Source organism: Tenrec ecaudatus, chromosome 1 (genome assembly GCF_050624435.1).
Source record: "Tenrec ecaudatus isolate mTenEca1 chromosome 1, mTenEca1.hap1, whole genome shotgun sequence".
Lineage (NCBI taxonomy): Eukaryota > Metazoa > Chordata > Mammalia > Afrosoricida > Tenrecidae > Tenrec > Tenrec ecaudatus.
The window spans coordinates 196258098-196278575 of record NC_134530.1 but is presented as its reverse complement, the minus strand read 5'-3'; the positions used below and the strand labels follow the sequence as shown (position 1 = coordinate 196278575).

The window sequence follows — 20478 nt, the reverse complement described above, 5'->3', positions numbered from 1 at the left end:
GGGAGGGCCTAGAATGCCTGGCTCAGAATGCGCCCCATCTTTCCCTTGTGGGTCCTCTCGGTCATGTGCCTGGCACTCATTGTGGTCCCCAGCAAAGGGAGTAGCCCCAAAGGAGAGCAGTTAGTCCCCATGGGCTAGTGTGTGCCCTGTCCCTGAGCCTCTGGCCCCTGAGGAGGAGGGAGGAGAGAGGGGCTGCTGAAGGGATTGGGAGAAGGTGGAGGGGCAGAAACAGGGGGCTGGGACATTTTGGAGAAAGGCCACTGGCGGGGGGGGGGGGGGGGGGCTCTAGGAAGCGGAGGGAGAGAGGGGAGTGCGCCCAGCTGCTTCTCCTGGTGTGCCTGATCACCTTTCACCTGAGCAAATAAAGCGTTCTCGCAATTCCAGAGTGGGATCGTTTGAGTCTACCCCTGACCACGAAAATCAGGGACTTGGCTTTGCACACCGAAGCGGTGGCAGCACAGCACATGGCAGTCACAGCACCGGACTTTATTATCCGTTTCCCAGACCTCGAGGTGGAAATCCCACTTTCTGCCCTCCTTCCCCACCCCTCCGCCCAGCTCACATACATCGAGACATTTCACATTTTGCACATAAAGCGAGACATTATTAATACTTTCATAACATTTCAGGTGTTCATAATCCAGGTTTTCTTAGATCCTAAATGCTCAGTCCTCCTTCAGTTGTCTATCTGATTACCCCCCTACTCCTGCCAAGGCTTACCCAGCTAACCGTCACCACCCCTGAACACGCCATTTACTAAGAACCCACCTCCGGGCTTGGTCGATTTCATTCCCGTTAGATGCAAGGCAGCTCGCAGTCAAATTCATCATATTATTTGGGACCCGGTACAAAACTGCTCCTGATCCTCACCCCACTGGCCTCCCCCAAAAAGTCCTTCCCAAAGAGCAATCACGTCTTTGTTCTTGGAAGTCTTAGGTACCTGGACGGGGCCTGGCTTGTTATTTTGCCCCGGAAGCGGATGTTTGCGTTGCGATGCCCCTCAATCATTTTCCTTGGGGGGGGGGGGGGGGAGAAGAACCAAGTTCTTGATTTCATTTGTGGAGATGGGCTGTGTACCTATGTCGAATCTGCTTCTTGACAAGCGTAAAGAAAGAAACGTGAGCGTGAACACTCGCACCTTTATCAACTCTTCTCGCCTTTCTGATTTAAAAGTTCATCTCTGGGCTAGAATACAGATGAAACCTAAAGTTGAAGCGGACATGAAGCCTTTAGTGACATCTGAGTTCATTTCAAACATATGGGGGTGCAGGGGACCATGGCCCTTGGGGAGATTTTTTCCACATACTAAAATGCAGAGCACCTTAGGGTGGGGACTCTGCCGTGCCAAGTTATATATTTTCCTATTTATGTACCAACGGTGGAATGTGTTGTCATCTGCTTCCAGCTGGCCCCTGCTCATGGAAACCTCGCGCACAGTGGAGCATTTCCAGCTTTGTGCCAAACTCATGAGCAGTTGGGGCTCACCCATTGTGATCTTGGGGGTTTTCAATGGCTGATTTGGGGGACTAGATTTCCCATGCTTTTCTTCTTCGTCTGTCTTGACATTCTGGAAGTTCTGTTTAAACCTGCTCATAATCTTAACAATAGGCAAGCCTCTGCTGTGGGAAGGCATGGGGGCTGCCCATTAAGCTGGTTGGTCAGGAATGGAACTCAGGTCCTCAGCATGGAATGTAAGCATTTTACCATGTTAATCGAGGCTTGTTTGCTTTCAGAATCCCCCTCACCTCCACCCTGCTTCTAGAATTCACACAGTTTTTCCAGACAGCCTCAGTTAAGCCTTTGAGAGATACCAAGCAAACCCAAGTGCAAACCTATGTAAGGTTTCTGAGGCTGTAAGTCCCTTACGGGAGCAGAGCCTCCTCTTTCTCTCTCAGAGAGGCTGGTGCAATTGAACTGCCCACCATGGGGTTAGCAGCCCAGCCCTGACCCCCCAGTGTCACCTAGACTCCCGCCAATGGCCCTAAAAGCTGAATCATCTTTGCAAAGGCTCCCTCTCTTTCTCGTTCATACATTCTTGGGCATCATAAAATCCAGATGGCTGTTTCCACATTGTTGATTCCAGTTGGTTCTAAATCCTCGGTACTGTGTAAGGCGCCTCTGGAAAAGAGAGGTTTCAGCAGGTTGACCAGTACAAAGTCCCACAACTGCTATGAGGCAAGACAGGAACTTCAGAGCAGGTGTGTTGGCTCCCACAGCGCGTGTCCTCTGGCGACCGGGAAGGTTGTGGACCAGAAAATGGGTTGGGGATACAGGGCCGAGAGGGACAAGCAAAGGCCCAGTTGGAACAAGAGCAAGCAGTACAATGAGAAGTGTGAGCATTCGTGTGTGTGTGTGTGTGTGTGTGTGTGTGTGTGAGAGAGAGAGAGAGAGAGAGAGAGAGAGAGAGAGAGACCTGGCATTGATTCAGCCTCTTAATGATCCTATAAGGCAGAGTAGATTGCCCCATAGGATTCTCTTCTTTATAAGACCATAAGGACTCTGGTGGTTTAGTGGTTACAAGTTGGGCTGTAATCCATAGGGTGGCAGTTTGAAACCACCAGCAACTCCGAGGGAGAAAGACTGGGCTTTCTACTCCTGCAGTCACAGTCTATGGGTCAGCACTGACGGGATGACAATGAGAGTATATCTCTGGTCTTTCTTCTATCTCAGGACCACTGACTACCTGCTAGGCTCCTCGCTGAACTCTCTAAGTCAGTGGTTCTCAACCTTCCTAATGCCTTGACCCTTTAACACAGTTCCTAATGTGGTGGTGACCCCTCAATCAGAAAATTATTTTCATAACTGTAATTTTGCTACTGTAATGAATCGGGTGACCCCTGTGAAAGGGTCGCTTGACCCCCAAAGGGATGGCGACCCGCAGTTTGAGAGCCGCTGCCATACGTGCTCTGAAGGTGTACTTCCGTCCTCCTCCCTGCCCTTCCCCACACTGGTCCCCATGCAACTCTGAGGAGCTCAGGTTCCGACAAGATCTGTCATTTCTGGCTCAGATTCAAGTCAGAGCTTGGGGTAAGACTTGTTTTGTGACCGAATGTTCTAATCTTTCCCACATCCCTTTTTCTCCGTACCTTCGACCCTTTTCAATGCCCTGTCTTGGGTGCTCATGTGGAGGGAAATCTATCTCCCTTTTCTCTTCAACCCTGTGATGCACATTTGTGGCAGAAGATGACCAAGCACAAACATTGTCAGCTACACAGTCCCAGTCATCTGGGCCGTTTTGTCACCAACTGGGAACCCTAATATAATAGCACGCTTCGCTGTCCAATCTGGGTAATAAGCGGGCATGCTATCTGGGGGCTCCGGGAGCCACTGTGCATTTTGGATACATGCGGTAATACGATGGGCTTTTCGTTTTTGGGGAAAGACACGGATATTTTGGAGCTGGAGAAATCTCCCTATACACCTTAAATAGCCATACTTAAGATGTCAGAGAGAAGCCCTTCCCTGTACCCCCTTAAGATTCACAGCCTCATAATATATCATGAGGGGGGGCGTGTGATGGAGGCAGGGGAAATGAGTAGGAGGTATGCAAGAGTTAAAGGCAATAGAAGCAATTATGGTCATGTACACAATCCTACAATCATACCCACAAGTAGCTGCTTGGCTAGGCATGCCAGCTGAACAGGTGGCAGAGGGAGAACAGGCGTATGCCGTGAATATATGTAAGTCTGGCAGAGGGTATGCAAATATACCCATGAACGTGTTGGCGTACACAGGGCAAAGTTATGGAAGCTTCTTAGACGTAACCAAACGCTTTGAATCACGGGGCCCAGTCTCTGGGAACACCAAGGCCGACTGGCAGAGTATGTTTACAAAGACATTGCTCTACATTCCACTTCGGTGACAAGGGAGCAGGATCTTTGAATCTCATCTACAGTGGAACTATCCGTCCTATCCTGTCTAGATGAAAGAAGGGTGTAGGAACCCAAAAGGCACGGCAACAATGAGCCCGGCGGACTAAGGGACCACACCAACATCAGCCTCCACACCCTGAGACCAGAAGAACCAGATGGTGCCCGGCGACCCCTACCAACCGCTCTGAAAGGGACCACTTTAGAAGGCCCTTAGCAGGAGAAAGTCACAATCAGAAAAGGGACCAGGCTTACTGGTCAGCTACAGCCCGGTAGAATGAACTCCCAAGAGGATGGCCCTTAGTCACCCTTCAGGTCTGGGACTGAACTCACCCTGTATTAGAAAAATAAACCACTGAGATCCGAAGGAGAGCATTTGCTCAAGGAGAAGACAGGAGGGGTTAGGAGAGGAGGAGGAGGATGGAAATGGAAAGCCGGGGAGAGGTAGGATAAGCAGCGGTACACCGAGAGCTGCAATAGAGGAGTTGAAGCAAACTGTGTGTGGACCCGTAGGATGTACGACTGGCGATCTGCTCCGTAAACCTTCATTTAATTCACCGGCAAAAGAGCCCTGTTAACCAAAAGATCGGTGGTTCCTGTTTACCAGCCCTTCCTTGGGGGGGAATGGGGGCGGCAGGGGGGTTCTCTTCTCCTGTAAAGATTTGAAGCCCTGGAAATCCTAAGAAGCTGCTCTCCTCTGCCGCGGCAGGGGGGGGAGGGGTGGGGTTGCTACGAGTTCGAATCTACTAGATGGTTGGTCCCCTGGAGACCTTTGGAGAAAACAACACTTGGGGCACAACTTTGGGGGTGGTAATTCACGAAGGTTCCAGCAGAGGGCACTACCTCCACATACCCTCGCTAGCCCAGGGCTCCAGCCGGGTAAACAAGTCTGGGAACACCCCTTTTAACCGGCATGGGGAGGGGAAGGACCAGGAAGAGGGGCAGGGAAAAACAGAAGCTGACTAAGAGTTGCCCAGCACCCAGAAAGTATGCCTGGTGCTGTTTGTTTCCTGTTAACTGGGCATGTGAACGTGAAATACACAGGGATTCCAGTCAACTAAAAGGGTAGGAAGGGCAGAAAGACTTTGAAGGATTGTGGATTCCGTCGGGGATTTCTTAGGTCAGCGGCTCACAACCTGTGGGTCACGACCTCTTTGGGGGGGTCGAATGACCCTTTCACAGGGGTCGCCAGATTCATGGCAGTAGCAAAATTACAGTGACCAAGTAGCAACGAAAATAATTTTTTGGTTGGGGGGTCGCCACCACATGAGGAACTGTATTAAAGGGTGGCGGCATGAGGAAGGCTGAGACCCACTGTCTTAGAGGGACGTACTAATTCAAGTAAACTCAGAGCCACACATTGTTTTGATCAATATGCTACATTTCTTAAACTTTTAAGTAAGCCTCAAGAACATTCCAATTAATCTACAGAAGACAGATCTGTCTATACACTGATAATAAAGAACAAAATTTATCCATAGAAAAGTAACACACACCCAAAAAAATGAAAGCACAGATGATTAGCAACATGATCCCATCAAGGGTGTCTTCAAAGAAAACTTTCCCCGACAGCTTTTTCTCCTTGCTGTAGCTCCTGGTCATCTGGGTTAAGAGTCCCCAAGGAGCACAAACAATGAAGAGTTTAGCTACTTGTTAGCAGTTCAAATAGAGAGGTGCCGTGGAAGAAAGGCCTGGTGATCTATTTCTGAAAAACTGTGGAACGCAGTTCTACTGTAAGACACAGGGAGTTGCTATGAGTTGGAGTCAACTGGGCAATTAACTGATGATTTGATTTGGGTTTTTAATCTAGGGCTAGTCACAAGGAAGCTATCAAATGAAGAGCACGCTATGCAAAGCAACGAGCCCTTGAGGCACCGTGGATTATGTGTTGGACTGGCAACTCCAAGGCCTGAGGTTTGAAACAAGCAGCAGCTCTGTGGGAGAAAGATGAGATTTCCTGTCCCATGAAGATATCCAGTCTCAGAAACCCAAAGGGGCAGCTCTATTCTGCCCTGCAGGCTCACTAGAGGTCAGAATTGACAGATCCCAGTGCATTTGGCTTGGGTGTATGCAAGACAATGGGCTGTGGGGGCGCTGTTGGGCAAGAATTGGACTGCTAACAGGCCTGCAATTCAGACAACACCAGGGCTCTGCGGAAGACGCACTTAAAGCCCAGAAACTTTAGATGGGGTCACTCTGTTTCCGAAGAGAGGTGCGCTCGCTGATGGCTAATGGGTCATGCAGCGGGCTGCTCACCGTGAGCCGAACAATTCCGATCCAGGTGCTCTGTGGACCAAGATGCGGCTTTCTACTCCTGCGAAATTACCATCTCAGAAGCTCAGGAGGACAGTCCTACTTGGTCCTACAGGGTCGCTCTGAGTGGGAACTGGCTCACTGGCAGTGGGTTATACATAAGGCACTGGCTACACTGCAGTGTAGGATTCAGAAGTAAACAGGCTTTGTTCTTTGTACTTTTCTCCATGGGTACAGAGACATTTCAATATCTTAGAGGTCACAGCACCCCAGAAACACAGCACCCACAGGTGGGTGTCTGAAGGAACAGAAAAGGATTCTTAAAGATTCCACCTTGGAAGCACATTAGGCTTTAAAATAACACTTACATGATTTAAGTTAACAAAAAGTGCTCTAAAGTACTCTCAGCCTTAGTTTCTAATAGGACTTGCTTCTCCATGCTGCCACTCCAGTGTTCCGATCCTTGCTAACTCCCCATTTGCTAACTCTCCAAGGCTTGGGGTGAGGTTGCAACAGACTCAGATCTGTGGCTTGAGACACAGGCTCCCCCATATTTCAGCAGGCATTCTGTAAACTTACAGTGGGCCTGGCTGAGCCATGAACTTATTTCCTCTCCTGAGTTGAGTTCAAGGTCACCAGACAATCAGAAAGAAGGTAAAGATGATTCCTGTTAGTCCATTGGTAGGTACTATAAACTCAAGCATCATCTCTTTGTTGATGGTGAAGCTTGGCCACCTGCACTTTCTTCCAAAGAAGGATCTAAGAGCGTCTCAGATGCACGTACTCAATACCTTGGAGTACATTCTGGCTGTGACCCTGTAGGACAGAGCAGAATTGCTCCTGTGCGTTTCTGAGGCTGAAACGGTTTATGTAAGTAAAATGTCTCATCTCTCTCCCACAGAGCAGCTGGTGGTTTCAAACTGCTGACTTTATTGTTAGCGGCCCGATGCTTAACCCACTGGCCCAATAGGGCTCCTTCATTTCTCCCTTGTTCCCCCTTTGTTTTGTTAAGATTATACTATCGATCCTTTTTGAATGGATTGGTGTTGGCTTATTTGAAAACAAAATCATCCGTCTATAATTCTGAGCTGGGTTCACATAGGATGCTCCTCAACCTTGAATCTCAGCCTGAGTGAAGGGGTGTGTCGAATACACAGTGAAATCCTCCCCACACAGGGGAAACATCTGGTCTCCAGACTGCACCTTCTGGCTGAAGGCTTCAGTTTGCTTGAGCCCCACCTCAAATCTTGCTTCTCATATTGAATGAGCACCTGGCAAGCAAACGGTCCCCGGGCACTCTCAGACCCTCCGAACCCAGTCAGGTTTCAAGGCAGTGGCCTTTCGGAAGCAGAGCGCCACACCTGTGTGCCCTGGCGGCTCTGGGTACATTCGAAACGCCAACCTTTGGGCTCGAAACTTAATGTTTAACTGTTTTTATCACCAAGTGACCCTTTGAGTGAGACTCAAACCAAAGACCAACTCATAGTAACACTACTTCCATGGGTGTCTGAGACTGTAAGTTTTAGTGGGAGTGGAAAGTCTCCTCTTCCTCCTGAGGAATGACTGGTGTGTTTCAACTGCTGACCTTCCAGTAAAGGTCGCCCAAGAGAGCGCCTTTGGTTCAGGCAGAACATGGAAGAAATGCTCTTCAGCTACCGCTTATGCTGACTTGGAGCAAAAGCATGACCTACAATGCTCCTTACACACACACACACCACCCTGTGGACACAGCTACTCTCTCTAAACAGAAAAACATGACTTCAAAGCACAGGTTTTCCAATGCCGTCGGCTTTGAAATTGTAGGGACAAAGACAGACAAGCTGATGGGTTCAAGCGTCTGAAGGCTCGTAGGCTCGTTGTGTGGCGTGGGGGGAATGGTGGGTAGAAGGAAACTGAGGAAGACCAAAGGCTGCCACAGGGTAACAGGCACAGCAGAGCCCAACTGCGTGTAACGGCCAGTCCACTTTCAACTTCTCTAACGAACATACAGTCCGGGCACCTGAGGGCAAACCAGTTCGTTGGGAGAACTTTCTTCTGCTTTTTTTCCCCTTGTACTTTAACTTAAACCTCCCAGTCCATGGACTCGCTTGGACCTGAATTCAGTTAGTTTCAGCAGGTGTGGGGGCGTCAAGGAGGAAAAGGCTTACTCTTGAAAGTGTCTGTGGCCATGTCTCTGTCCCTGTCCCTCAAAGAGTGCGCTCTGGTCACATGAAGGGGTCAAAGCAAATCCACTTCTATTCTTGGAAAAGCAATTCAAAGCACATGTTCTCTTGATGTCATTTCTGAGAGATCAAAAAAATATTACTCACTGAACCCTTCCTCCTGGGACTGTGGGAGTAGGTGAGTGGGGGTGGGGTGGGAAGATGAAAACCTATTCAAGGACATTCAGATACCTAGCAAGGAAAGTGGGCACTCACCCCATAAAATGCAGATGCCATGAACTAAACCAAACCCAGCATTTGCTTCTTGGTCTTCTGTTTTCTATTAGGACAGGCAACCTCCCTGTGGGGGCTGGTGGTAATGAGGGTGAGGGGGTGGGGGAGGTTCTGGTTTCGGCTTTTAAAATAAGAACATGGCTTTCTCCTTCCTCCTGCCCAACCATTTTAACTCAAGTCTATAAGAGAGAGCTGGCCAAAGACAGCTCACTCTGTTCCCAGGTGTAAGCCCACTTGCCAGAAACCAATGGTGGTGGGGTGCACCGGGCCAGGAAAGTTGTATTTAATGGGTCTCCATGAATGGCTGGTATAGGGAAAGAAATAATCCAATCTCTTCGGATTCTCTTGGGCAGCAATCATTGTAGCTCCTCTTCCATCGTCATTTATAATGTTTCGGGAACTATTCTGAAGTCTTTTGCATATGCTATCACACTACTTACAACAGTAGGGTGGAAGAAAATCAATTGCCGTCAAGAGAACTCCATAGGGTTTCTGATGCCTGAATATATATATATATATATATATATATATATATATATATATATATATATATATATATAATTTTAGAAGTAGACTGCCAGACCTTTCTACAAGTCCCTCTGGATGGAGGAATCTCCAACCCTTCTGTGCGTCGTATCACTGGGACTTCACAATCATGAGTTCTTTTTACCCCTTTACAGGCACGGAAATGGAGGTTCCCTGTGACTTAGTACCTCGGCCAAGACAAACTTAGCAAGAGGTAAAGCCCAGAGTGGAAACTTTATTCAGGCTTGTCTCGGGTCACCACATTCGGATACTTCCTGAGGCAGCAGTGACACTGACCGTGGAGCCCCTTGCATTTGTTTGAGCAGGGCATTTGACCTTGCCCCGGCTGTCACCAGTCTGAAACATTTCCCAAAGCCCCTGTTTGCTATGAAGGCTGCATCTGCCATTCAAAAGCACTGCAGTGTTAGACACCATTTTAAAGAGATGTTGACTTAAGAAGCCCAGTTACACATGCGTGGTTACAGGCAACACTTCTTTTCCATATTTGTGGTACAAAACATAACCAGAGGAACAAACTTCTTTCCTTCCTCTCCCAAAGGTACTGGCAGCATGGATTTTTTTTTTGTTCCGCAAACAGAAAAACTTCCGTCTCAAAGGCTGGTGCTTCCAAAAGGCGTCTAGCAATGAAGGGTTGGCTTCATCAGGTGGACTTTGGGCAATAAACAAAAATGACCAAGTGACAATGATTTTAAAAGAAGGTTCCTGTGCCTCTATTGATAAGCATCTATTTTCAAGACTGCATTCACAGGCCATTTTCTCAACCATCACTCGAAGGCAGCAGGCAGAGATGGGCAGTTGGTTTAAGGAATTCTGAAATTTTGAAGGCACAGTTAAGTGGAGCCCTGGTGACCCAGTGGTTAGGCAGTGGGCTGCTGCCAGCAGTCTGAAACCACCAGCCATTCCCGGGGAGAGCGATGGGGTTTTCTACTCCCTAAAGAGTTACGTCTCAAGAACCCAGAGAGGCAGTTCTACCCAGTGCCGTGGTCACTCTCTATGAGTCAGCATCTGGCAGTCAGCTGAGGGGGTGCTGGGGTGTTGTTGTTTTGGTTTGTGCTTTCAAGGAGTGCTGGGAAGAGCTCACTCTCCTTTCAGCTGCTCTGGGAACAGGGACAACAAGATTTCAAATCCAGGGATCAGCCACTCTGAGCCTCTGAGGGAACCAAAACATGGGCCCAAAGAGGTTGAGTAAGTTGCCCGAGGTCTGGGCCTGCAGAGCCACTGCCAGACAGGCCTCATGACATTGCCCCTACCTCCCCACACCCCCATGCTCCATGGAATTCTATAAACACGGAAAATTGATTTTAAATGTTTAATAGCAGACTTCCCTAAACTTATGGTTGCGGCGCGGGCCAGGGGGTGGGGGTGGGGGTGTTCTCATCCACTCCGTGCTGCCTTCTCCCCAGGCCTTAGCAGGCTCCCTCTCAAATGTTACCACGGGGGAGGGGGGGCGAGGCAGGGGGGGCGAGTGTTTCCCTCCTTCTGAATGTCCACGGCCACCTCGGGAGAGCACGGAAGAACTCGGAAAAGACAACAGCACTCCCAGCCAAACTATTCACCCTGAAGGCAGCAGGGGTGATTGGCCCGGCTGGTTTGCCAGGAGCTTTGGGGTCCACCCCGCCCCCCGGGGTGGCGGGCTGCGCGAAGCGGCCCCGGTCGGCGGTCGGCGCTGGGGAGTCTGCACCGAGCCGCGGCGCGACGGACGGTGGTGGAGCTGCAGCCCGCTGCAGGCCGGGTCCGCTCCGCGGGAGAAACTCGCGCTCTGCGTCCACAGCCCGCCCCGTCTACCCTCCCCGTCTACCCTCCCCCACGGCCCTTTCTCTTTCTTTCTTTCCGGCTCGTGCTCCGCTCCCCCCGCCCAGCGGCGCCCGCCCGGCTCCTCGCCCAATGGCGGCGGCGGCCCGGCGCACAGCGGCTGGTCCGTCCGGACTCCCGGCCGCGGGAAGCCAATCAGGGCGTCGGGGGGCGGCCCCGGGCCGCCCATAAAGGGCGCCGCAGCTCGGGCGCCGTGCAGAGCTGAGCATGGGAGTGGAGCCGAGCTCGTAAGCCGTCCACCTGGCCGCCTCGCCGCTCCTCACCTCGCTCTCGCCGCCTGCCCTTCCTCCTGCGGCCGCCAGCGCAGGTAAGTCCCGCCGCCGGGGCGCGCGGACGGCCCACGTGCTCGGCCCCGCGGCCGCCCTTGGCCTGGCCTCCTCTCTCGGGGGCCCGTCCCCGCAGCCCTCCTCTGCGGTCGGCTTTCAGGGGATGTCGGGGCGTCCGCGCGTTGGCGCCCTCAGTTCCTGGGTGGCCGTTCGCGGGGCGCGCCCTTCGTTGGAGACGCGCGGCGGTGGGGTGCGGCGTTGTTTTGCTCTTCCCGTCGCCGCGGCGGCCTCTCGGCAGGCCGCGCCGTCGACACCCCCCCCCCGGCCAGGGTCGGGGGGAGGGTCTCGATTTAGGGGGCGCCGCGGCTGCGCTGTCCCCCCGGCGGGAGCGCACGCAGCGGCCCGCTCTGCCCTCGCGGTGGCGGGTTTGCGGAGACGCCGCCCCGCAGGCGAATAGGGGGCACGGGTATTGTGATGGCGCGGCGGGACCCCGGCCGCGGAGCCCCGGGGAGATTCTGGGCCTTCCACTTGTGACCGAACAATGGGGAGCCCGGGCCTGGGCGCTAGCCGGCGGCGCAGCCAGAGGAGAGGCCCGGCCCAGGCGGCAGCCGCGCGCCGCCCCTCCTCCCACCCCTCCCGTCGCCGCCCCGCGCCCCCAGCCTCTGCCCGCGGAGGGGCATGGCCCCCCTGGAGAGGCCCTAAGACCCGGACCCCGGCCGGAGGGGCGGGGCGCCGACGTTCAGGACCTTTCCGGGGGGAAAAGGCTGTTCTCAAAGTGGATTCCAACTCCCTCGGGGGCGGGAAGCGGGGCCGCTCCCCGAACCGCAAGTCCAGGAACAAGCACGATGTGGACGACACAGAGTCGCGGTCCTCGGGGTCCCCCTCCAACTGCTTCGGGTTCGTTGCCTATTCGGTGAAGTCCGGCGAAAAGGCGCGGCTGAAGATCAAGACTCTAAACCACCCGTCCTCCTCGTCCAGCCTCGGCCGGCACGAGCACTCGCCGTCCCCGTCCCCGCCTCCATCCCCCTCGCCCCGAAAGCAGCGGTGCCTGGACCTCCGAGAGCCGCAGGTCCTGGAGCATCGGGAACCGAAGTCGAAAAAGAGGAGAGCTAAACTAGAGGGCCCCCCCAGACATAGTTTTGACTTCCACTGGCCGGGGTGAGTTGAGGGGGCCAGAGAGAGGGGACGCCGGAGCCGGTAGCAGCTGCCCACAAAAAGCTGGAAACTTCAGTGCCCCCTTTTTGCCCCCGCGTAAAAATTTGCCCCTACCAATGCCCCAGTGGCCTCTTACCCAGTAGACTCGGCGGCCAGCTCGCTCCTCAGACCACCGCGGAGAAGGTTCACCCCACTTTAAGAGAAAAATGTAGTTTGATGGGGGAGGTAGGGCAAACAGGTGTGTGTTGGGGGTGGGGGGGCCGTGAGGGATAGGGACCTGAGATCCGAGTGGCCTGCAGCCTTATGGTAGGAACAAAAGTGATGGGAAGTGCCTGCTGGTCTGGGGGTGAGGGTGTCATTTGGCAGACCACAGTCTGATGTAGGCAAAGATTGTTGGTTGGCCTCGAATAAGACTTGACAGAAAGTTCTCTTCCCCGAGGGTGAGGGTGAGGCTGTTGGAAGGAGACGCAGTTACGTTTTCAGCTGGGCAAACATGGCTGGTTGCCCGTAGAAACTTTGCCACTGTACTTGAGAAAGTTGCCCAAGTTATTGGAGGAGAACAGTGTGTTCCCGTTCCAGCCACCCTGGCCTTTGGGGACGGAGGCGGGGAGGGAAAGAACGTTTCCTCTTGAGGCTGGCTTGGGGGCCAATCGAGTTTACCTCCTTTCCTAAGTCGTGTAGTGCCTTGCAGCTTTTAGCATGCAGCACACGTGTTTTAGGTTTAGGTCACTTTAGGAGCCCCGGTGGGGTAGTGGTTAGGCATTGGGCTGCCATGCACAGGGCTTTCTACTCCTGCAAACAGTTACGACAGTCCAGGAAACCCACCGGGGCTTTCTATGAGTCAGCGTGTACTAGATGGCAGTGAGTTTGGGTTTGGGGGTCTTTTTTGCTCTAGAAGGAGTTCGTTAACGGTTGAAAAAGTGGAATCTTGAGTATAGGCCTACCCGAGAGAGATTGTGGTTCTGTTCCAGGCCACCACGATGCAGTGGATTTCTGTTTCACACACGGGTTTTTTGGTTTCCCAGTACAGATAGAAGTTAACGTTTTTGTTGATAGTTGCTAACGCTGTGTGTACATTAGCAGTGTGACAAAGTTTGGAATCTAATGGGATTCACCACAATGTGACGCTGATGCCAAGTGACCAGCACATGCTCGCGGGAAAGTGGCACTGAGAGACTTGGCTCCACGGGGTGGTGCCACAAACCCCCAGGTTGCAAAGCAGAAATGCAGCCCTGCAGTAGCTGACACGGGTGCCTGACTGGCTGTCACAAAAGGGAGAACTGCATCAGCCCAATGGAAACTATGTGTTCACCTTGGGATCTGACTGGGATTTGTAGCTGTTTTTTATCTTCTGTTTCATGTTTGTTGGAAACCTCTAGCCTTCTAAGTGTATTCTTGCTAGCCCTATTTCAACATCCTTAAATCTACCCCAGCAAAGGGAGAGGGGGAGTCTGCAGAAAGACGTTTATTGAGACCACAACTAGGACTACAGGCAAAAGGAAGACTACCTGATAACCATTGCGGGCAAGCCTTTCAGTGTCTGGGGCTTTCTTTTATGGGGAGACGATAACAGTTTTGTAAGCTTCCTATTTCTGCACCTTCGCACTTTGTTTGCCCCTAGTGTCTTAGTCCTGGTAAGCTTTGGCCAAAAGATTGGAAGTTCAAACCCGCCTGCCACTCCACAAGAGAAAGAGAAGCTCTATAGGGTCTCTATGAGTTGTAATCGGCTTGATACCAATGGGTTTGTTATTTTTTGGGGTGGGGCAGATGCAAAGGGAGGGCTTGCCTTAGTTTAAAATGGCTTCTAAGCGATTTTAACGTTGTTACACTGAGGAACACGGGCTTGGTCCTCAAGTCTAAAATCTAACTTGGGGGAACTTTTGAGTTTGAAGAAGCTGCAGGACTCTAGCATCTGAGCCAAGGATGCAGAGAAGAGGGATCAAGCGCATCAATGGCTTGGTCTTAGCCCCGGAAAGCATCTAGCTTAAGTTTTCCCAAGGTGTTTCTTACAGTCTTCTCTTTGTCTAATATAAAACTGATCCCTGTGAAAGCGGAGGGGATTAAGCACACTCGTCGGGTGCATGGGTTCACAGGGAGGGGCCGATAGACCCACTCCGACTTCTTGTGGGTAGTATCTTACTTGGGATCTAGCTGTCCTTATTGAACCACTGGTTCCGGGAAGCAGTTTGGAGTTCACTACTTTCTTCTCTCTCCAGAACACCTTCCACCATGGCCACCTCGACAAGTTCCCACTTGAACAAAGGCGTCAAGCAGATGTACATGGCTCTGCCTCAGGGCGATAAAGTCCAAGCCATGTATATCTGGATCGATGGCACTGGAGAAGGGCTCCGCTGTAAAACCCGAACCCTGGACTGTGAGCCCAAGTGTGTGGAAGGTGAGAACTTGGGTGGGAGAGGCCACATTCTGTGTGGGAGCACAGTGGAGGTGGGCAGCCCCTTTACAGCAAGACAGGAAAGGTTTCTGAAGGTAGTGTTAGTCGACTTCATTCAGCCACTTCTTAAGCTCCTACCCTGCCTAGACTCTTAACAAAAGTACGGAACCCCAAAGAAATTGTCTTGGCAGTCCAGTGTTTCTGCAGCGAGTCCTGGTGGAAAGTTGAGGCTTTATGCTCTTCATGAAACCCACTGGGGTAGTTCGACTGTATTGTCCTCTAGGGTCACTTTGAGTCTGAATTGACTTGCATCCAGTGAGTTTAGGAGACAGCTTGAGTTAGATCCGTTCCTACACAGTGAAATGAATTACCGAAAGAATCACAAAGATGGCTTAGTGGGAGACTTGAATCTTGCCCTGTTGGTTTTCCAAAAGACTTGACGCCTGGATGTGTGAGTTTATTTCCTTGGAGTGCCCAGTTACCTTTTTTAGGGAAAAAGCAATATTTCCAGGTTTGTGCTTTCCCCCTTCTTCAGGGCAGGGATGTAATTGTTTTACTTAAAAATTGAATACAGAAAACTGATGAATGGGCTATCGGCATTGAGGGGTTGGTGCTGATGGTGGCACTTACAGAGAGGAAGTTGAGTGAGGGTTGGAAAGTGCCTGTATATTTGAAACTTTAACACACACCCCTTTGCTTTGTTCTCTTTAACCTCAGAGTTGCCCGAGTGGAATTTCGACGGCTCCAGCACGTTCCAGTCTGAAGGCTCCAACAGTGACATGTATCTCATCCCTGTTGCCATGTTCCGGGACCCGTTCCGCAGGGACCCCAACAAGCTGGTGTTCTGTGAAGTCTTTAAGTACAACCGAAAGCCTGCAGGTGTGTGAGGGATGGGCCTGCATGCTCCTGCCCTGTTCTGGTCTGGCTGCTCTAAGGGCGAGGGAGGGGGTGTTCAGCAGTGAGCACCTGGGTGAGCAGGCTATCTCAGAACGGCTCCCCAAATCAGGAGACTCCCACCCCTCTTCACTCGGGACTTCCTTTTACAAAGTAGTCGTGTGGCCCAGCCTTCCCTAGTCTCCTGGCTTCATATGGCACGAAGTCTTTGGAATGTTTCCCGGTGGAGTCCCCAAGGAGACGAGCCTCTTACCAACCTGTAGGATAAAACTTGGTGATTTTAAAACCAAGGGGTCTGAAGTCAGAATGCTTGGGTTTCAGCCCTGGTTCTACCACTTAGGCCATGAACAAGGGCAAAGTATTTAACCTATTTAAGTTGCCTGCTTTCCTGGGTTCTCTGCCGGTTCTCTTTTAAGCTCAGCTTGCCCTCCCTCCTATGAGGCAGTAATTCATTGTGGTAAGGGGCACGGGCTGGGGTTTCTGGCCTGCTGACTGCTCTGTAGGTGTATGAATTGCCTATGATCTGTGTGCCCCCGTTTTCTTAGCTATAAAATGGGGGCAGCTTATCCCTACCTCTGTTGTAAACACGAGTTTTATGTCCATATAAAGGTCTTTATATTGTCAAGTCTTGATGTGTCGTGCCAACGACAAGTCATAGCAGCCCTGTTACTGACAGTAGAACTCCGTGGGGTTTCGTACTGATTGTCAGGTCTTTTGTGGTGTAAACTGCTCTCGAGGTCTTCGTGGGTCCTGGGGCATCCTTCAGGCCCACAGGAAATCAGCTTTATTTTTTAAAGTTCCCTCCCCACTTGGAGATGGCCTTTGTTTTCTTTGGATTGTCTGTGCGCTTGGATCTCAGCCCTCCTAATGGACGCTTGTGCCAAGGCTTGTAGATTGGGTTTGAAATGCCTGTGAAACGACGAAGAAGCCTGTTAACTAGCAGCAGCTGCCTTGGGAAGAGAGGGCTTAAGTGCCTGGCATTCGATACTGAGAGGTAGCCAACATGCAGATAAAGGGGGAATGTGTTCTGTTCTGAGTCCACTCCCGTGTGACTTGGTTGTAACGGGCTTTAATTATAGCCGACGTCTTCCCTGGAGTCTCCCTGCCAAGGTAGTGCAGTTAGAGCTTCTTGATTCAGCTCAGCTCACAATGAATATCTCAGCCACATAAAACCCGGAACCTGTTTTTCCCATCTGCACAGGGGCTCAGCTTATGATCTGCACATCCCTGATGGCATATTGATTTTTTTATTCCAGAGACCAATTTACGGCACACCTGTAAGCGGATTATGGACATGGTGACCAGCCAACACCCCTGGTTTGGAATGGAGCAGGAGTACACCCTCATGGGGACAGATGGGCACCCCTTTGGTTGGCCTTCCAATGGCTTTCCTGGACCCCAAGGTTAGTCCCCCTCAATTAACGGTGAACCTGCGCCTCCCAGGCGCCAAATTGGCAAAGAACCCCCTTCCCAGAGATAGGAGTGACTGAATCAAAAGCTGTTGGGGGCACCCCTGAAATTGGTATAATCCTGTAAAGAGACACAACACAGTCCTCTTATCGCCGGAATCCAGATTCTGAGTCTTCCTTTGACCAGCCCTACTTTGACGCCTTTGTAGGTCCGTATTATTGCGGTGTGGGGGCAGACAAAGCCTACGGCAGGGACATTGTGGAGGCTCACTACCGGGCCTGCTTGTATGCTGGCATCAAGATTGGAGGGACGAATGCCGAGGTCATGCCTGCCCAGGTAAATGGTGCTAACACACCACTTGCTCCGTTTCTGAAGTCGTCGCGGTAGGCCAATGGGACTTGGACTCCAAAGGGATGCTCGTGCACAACTCACGGGCCCAAAGGAGCGGGAGTGGGTTGGGTGGAAGTGGGCAGAGCGCGGGCTGAGGAGCTTCTGCGTTTAAGGTTAGCTGTTGGCTTTATATTAAAGGCAGCTCCTGTTTGTTTTTAGTGGGAGTTCCAGATAGGACCCTGCGAGGGAATCGACATGGGGGATCATCTCTGGGTGGCCCGCTTCATCCTGCACCGTGTGTGTGAAGACTTTGGAGTGATAGCAACCTTCGATCCTAAGCCCATCCCTGGGAACTGGAACGGTGCAGGCTGTCATACCAACTTCAGCACCAAGGCCATGCGGGAAGAGAATGGTCTGAAGTGAGTGCCTTCTGTTCTCGGTGGTGGTGGTGTGGTGGTGGTGGTGGTGGTGGTGGTGGTGGTGGTAGGTGCTAGTTGCTGTGGGTCGGTCCCAACTCCTGGTGACCCTGTAGACAACAGAACGAAACACCGCCTGGTCACGAACCATCCTTGCCTTCTGCCGGGGCCATTTTTAAATCTCAAGCGGCAGACATTGATGTATTTGACAGGTTTTCATAACGGTTTGTGGATCAACATGAGGAGGGAAGGAAGTCCAGTTAAATTACTGGGGTCTTTCCAGCAAGCATGGCTTGCTTGCTGCACATCACCTGCTGCTCCAGGCGCTGGAATAAGACAAAACCTACTCTTGTGGAGCCTGGTTGCCTTGGTCCCGACTCAAAGTACCGGATACACTCGAGTATAAGCCAACCCGAAGATCAGCCGGGACAGCACCTAATTTTACCATAAAAACTGCATGAAACATGTGCTTAGAAAACTAGGCTTATACTCAAGTATATACGGTAACCCATGTGGCAGAATTGCCCCTCTGGATTTCTGACTTTCCAGGGCGCTTTCCACTCCTGTCTGTTCCCCTGTTGGCTGGCAGTTAAGTGCCGCACCACTAGGTCTCCGTGTGTGTTGACTGCGACCGTTCTTTGGAGCCTGTTGAACTGGGAAACGGTTTTTGATACCTGTCTCTGTTGCCCTTGGGCACATTTCCTGGTGACAAGGTCAGACTCCATGTCTTCCATCCCTTTAGGTACATTGAGGAGTCCATCGAGAGGCTAAGCAAGCGGCACCAATACCACATCCGCGCCTACGACCCCAAAGGGGGCCTGGACAACGCCCGGCGCCTCACGGGATTCCACGAAACCTCCAACATCAACGACTTTTCCGCCGGCGTGGCCAACCGAGGCGCCAGCATCCGCATTCCCCGGATGACCGGCCAGGAGAAGAAGGGTTACTTTGAAGACCGCCGCCCCTCTGCCAACTGTGACCCCTTCGCGGTGACAGAAGCCCTCATCCGCACGTGTCTTCTCAACGAGACCGGCGAGGAGCCCTTCCAATATAAAAACTAAGCGGACTAGACCTCCAGCCGACAGGCCCCTCCCAGCTCTTCACCCCACACCCATGTTTCCCCCTCTCCCACTCGTTCCTACTAGCTGTAACTCAAAAGACAGAATATCAAGGTCTTTTTTATTCCTTGTGCCCAATTAATAACACTTGTCTTTTTTGGGCCCAGGGTGGGGGGGTCACTTTCTTACTCTCTTCACACCACCTCTCTTTCTCTGTGTCTGTCTCCAGCTTTCTGGAAGACTGGGGACTAGTGCATTAGTGGGGCCGGGGCCGGGAAACCATAACCACTGCTTCCATTAATCAGGTGTATTTTTCCAGTAGGCCTAGCTACCCCCAACAGACTTCTTTCTTTGAGGTGGCTGGAATAGGGGATAGGGCCTGACTCATTCTGTGGTTAGGTCAGGATTTCCTGCTTCTGGTGGGAAATCTCATTTCTTAAAAGGAATATAACCAACGTTACATTAAAAGTGGGGACTTGTCTGAGAGGGAGGGGAGGGGCCAGGAAAGAAAATGCCCTTGGTCACACCATCCTTGATTAGGGCAAACAGCCTTGGCCTCAAGATTACACTCGGAATAAAGTGGCTATGACCCCCCCACCTCAAGAGAAGAAAAGTTCTTATTGCTTGGTCCTCCATTTATAACACAAAGCAGAGTAGTATTTTTATATTTAAATGTTAAAAACAAAAAGTATATATATAGGTATGTGTGTGTTGTTTTAAAGGATCATCATTAAGTTTCAGCACCTGGGTGGAAGTCAAGGTCCCCCTTTGAGAAGGAACAGGGCAGGCAGGGCACTGGAGGGGTTCTCTGCCCACCCTCCTGAAGGGAGCGAGATCTGCTCCGGCAGGTGGAAGGTTACCAGCAGCAAGTCACCTGAGGAGGCCCTCTGGCAATGGTTTATGGCATTTATAGGACACACATGGGCTTATGTACACACACACAACACGGGTGTAGACATACAAGTTGACTGGTCAACTTAAAAACATGTTACCGACAGGTGTCTTGGGGGTGTTTTCTGGTGGGAGTAGCAGGTCACTAAAAGCAGGCCTTTTGATATATTAAAAATGTTAAAGCGAAAGTTTAGATTTTAATCATTTGTAGACTTTCTATGTGTTCTACAGAATTGCCTGTTTGCTTCAAATGCCTTCCTGGTCATCTCTGATTTTTGAGATGTGGACAAGATGGAAGGCAAGCACTAGTCATTTGTGTTCTGTGGTCTCCTTGTTAAAATGTCTGTTTTTATCTATATACATACATATATATAACTTACTGAAAACACCACACCCTCATGTAATCCCCGGTTTTCTCTACTGTTCGCTATTTTGGTTATTGGCTGCCGCCAGCAGGCTGCAGTTCTCTTGTCCATGACGGCTTCTCAGTGCCAGGTACAGCATGTTCACTTAGATGAATTCTCATTGTAAACAAATGGTGTAACTGCCCAGAGCAGCTCTTATAAAACAGCCTAACATTCAGACAATTTCTTCTGCTGATTTCTTTGTGGTTTTAAATCCCTGTATGCCATCCTGCTTTCTTTGCTTGCCCAGGAGATTTTTTAGGAGACAAATAAGCTCAACTGCTTTGGAAAGTTTTAGGAAGTCTGTCTTGGGCCGTGTTGCCAGCCAGCTCTTCACTGCGCATGTG

The 20478-nt window shown here is 51.3% G+C and overlaps 1 protein-coding gene across 1 annotated transcript; it reads left to right on the top strand.

The window, feature by feature from the left end:
• Window positions 1-11060: 11060 nt before the first annotated feature.
• GLUL (glutamate-ammonia ligase) lies at window positions 11061-18974 on the top strand. Its single transcript, XM_075528136.1, has 7 exons — window positions 11061-11222; window positions 14553-14731; window positions 15446-15607; window positions 16879-17025; window positions 17241-17368; window positions 17582-17781; window positions 18521-18974. Exons 2-7 carry the CDS (start codon window positions 14566-14568, stop codon window positions 18837-18839), a joined length of 1122 nt encoding a protein of 373 aa, XP_075384251.1. The 5' UTR covers window positions 11061-11222; window positions 14553-14565; the 3' UTR covers window positions 18840-18974.
• The last annotated feature ends 1504 nt before the right edge of the window (window positions 18975-20478 follow it).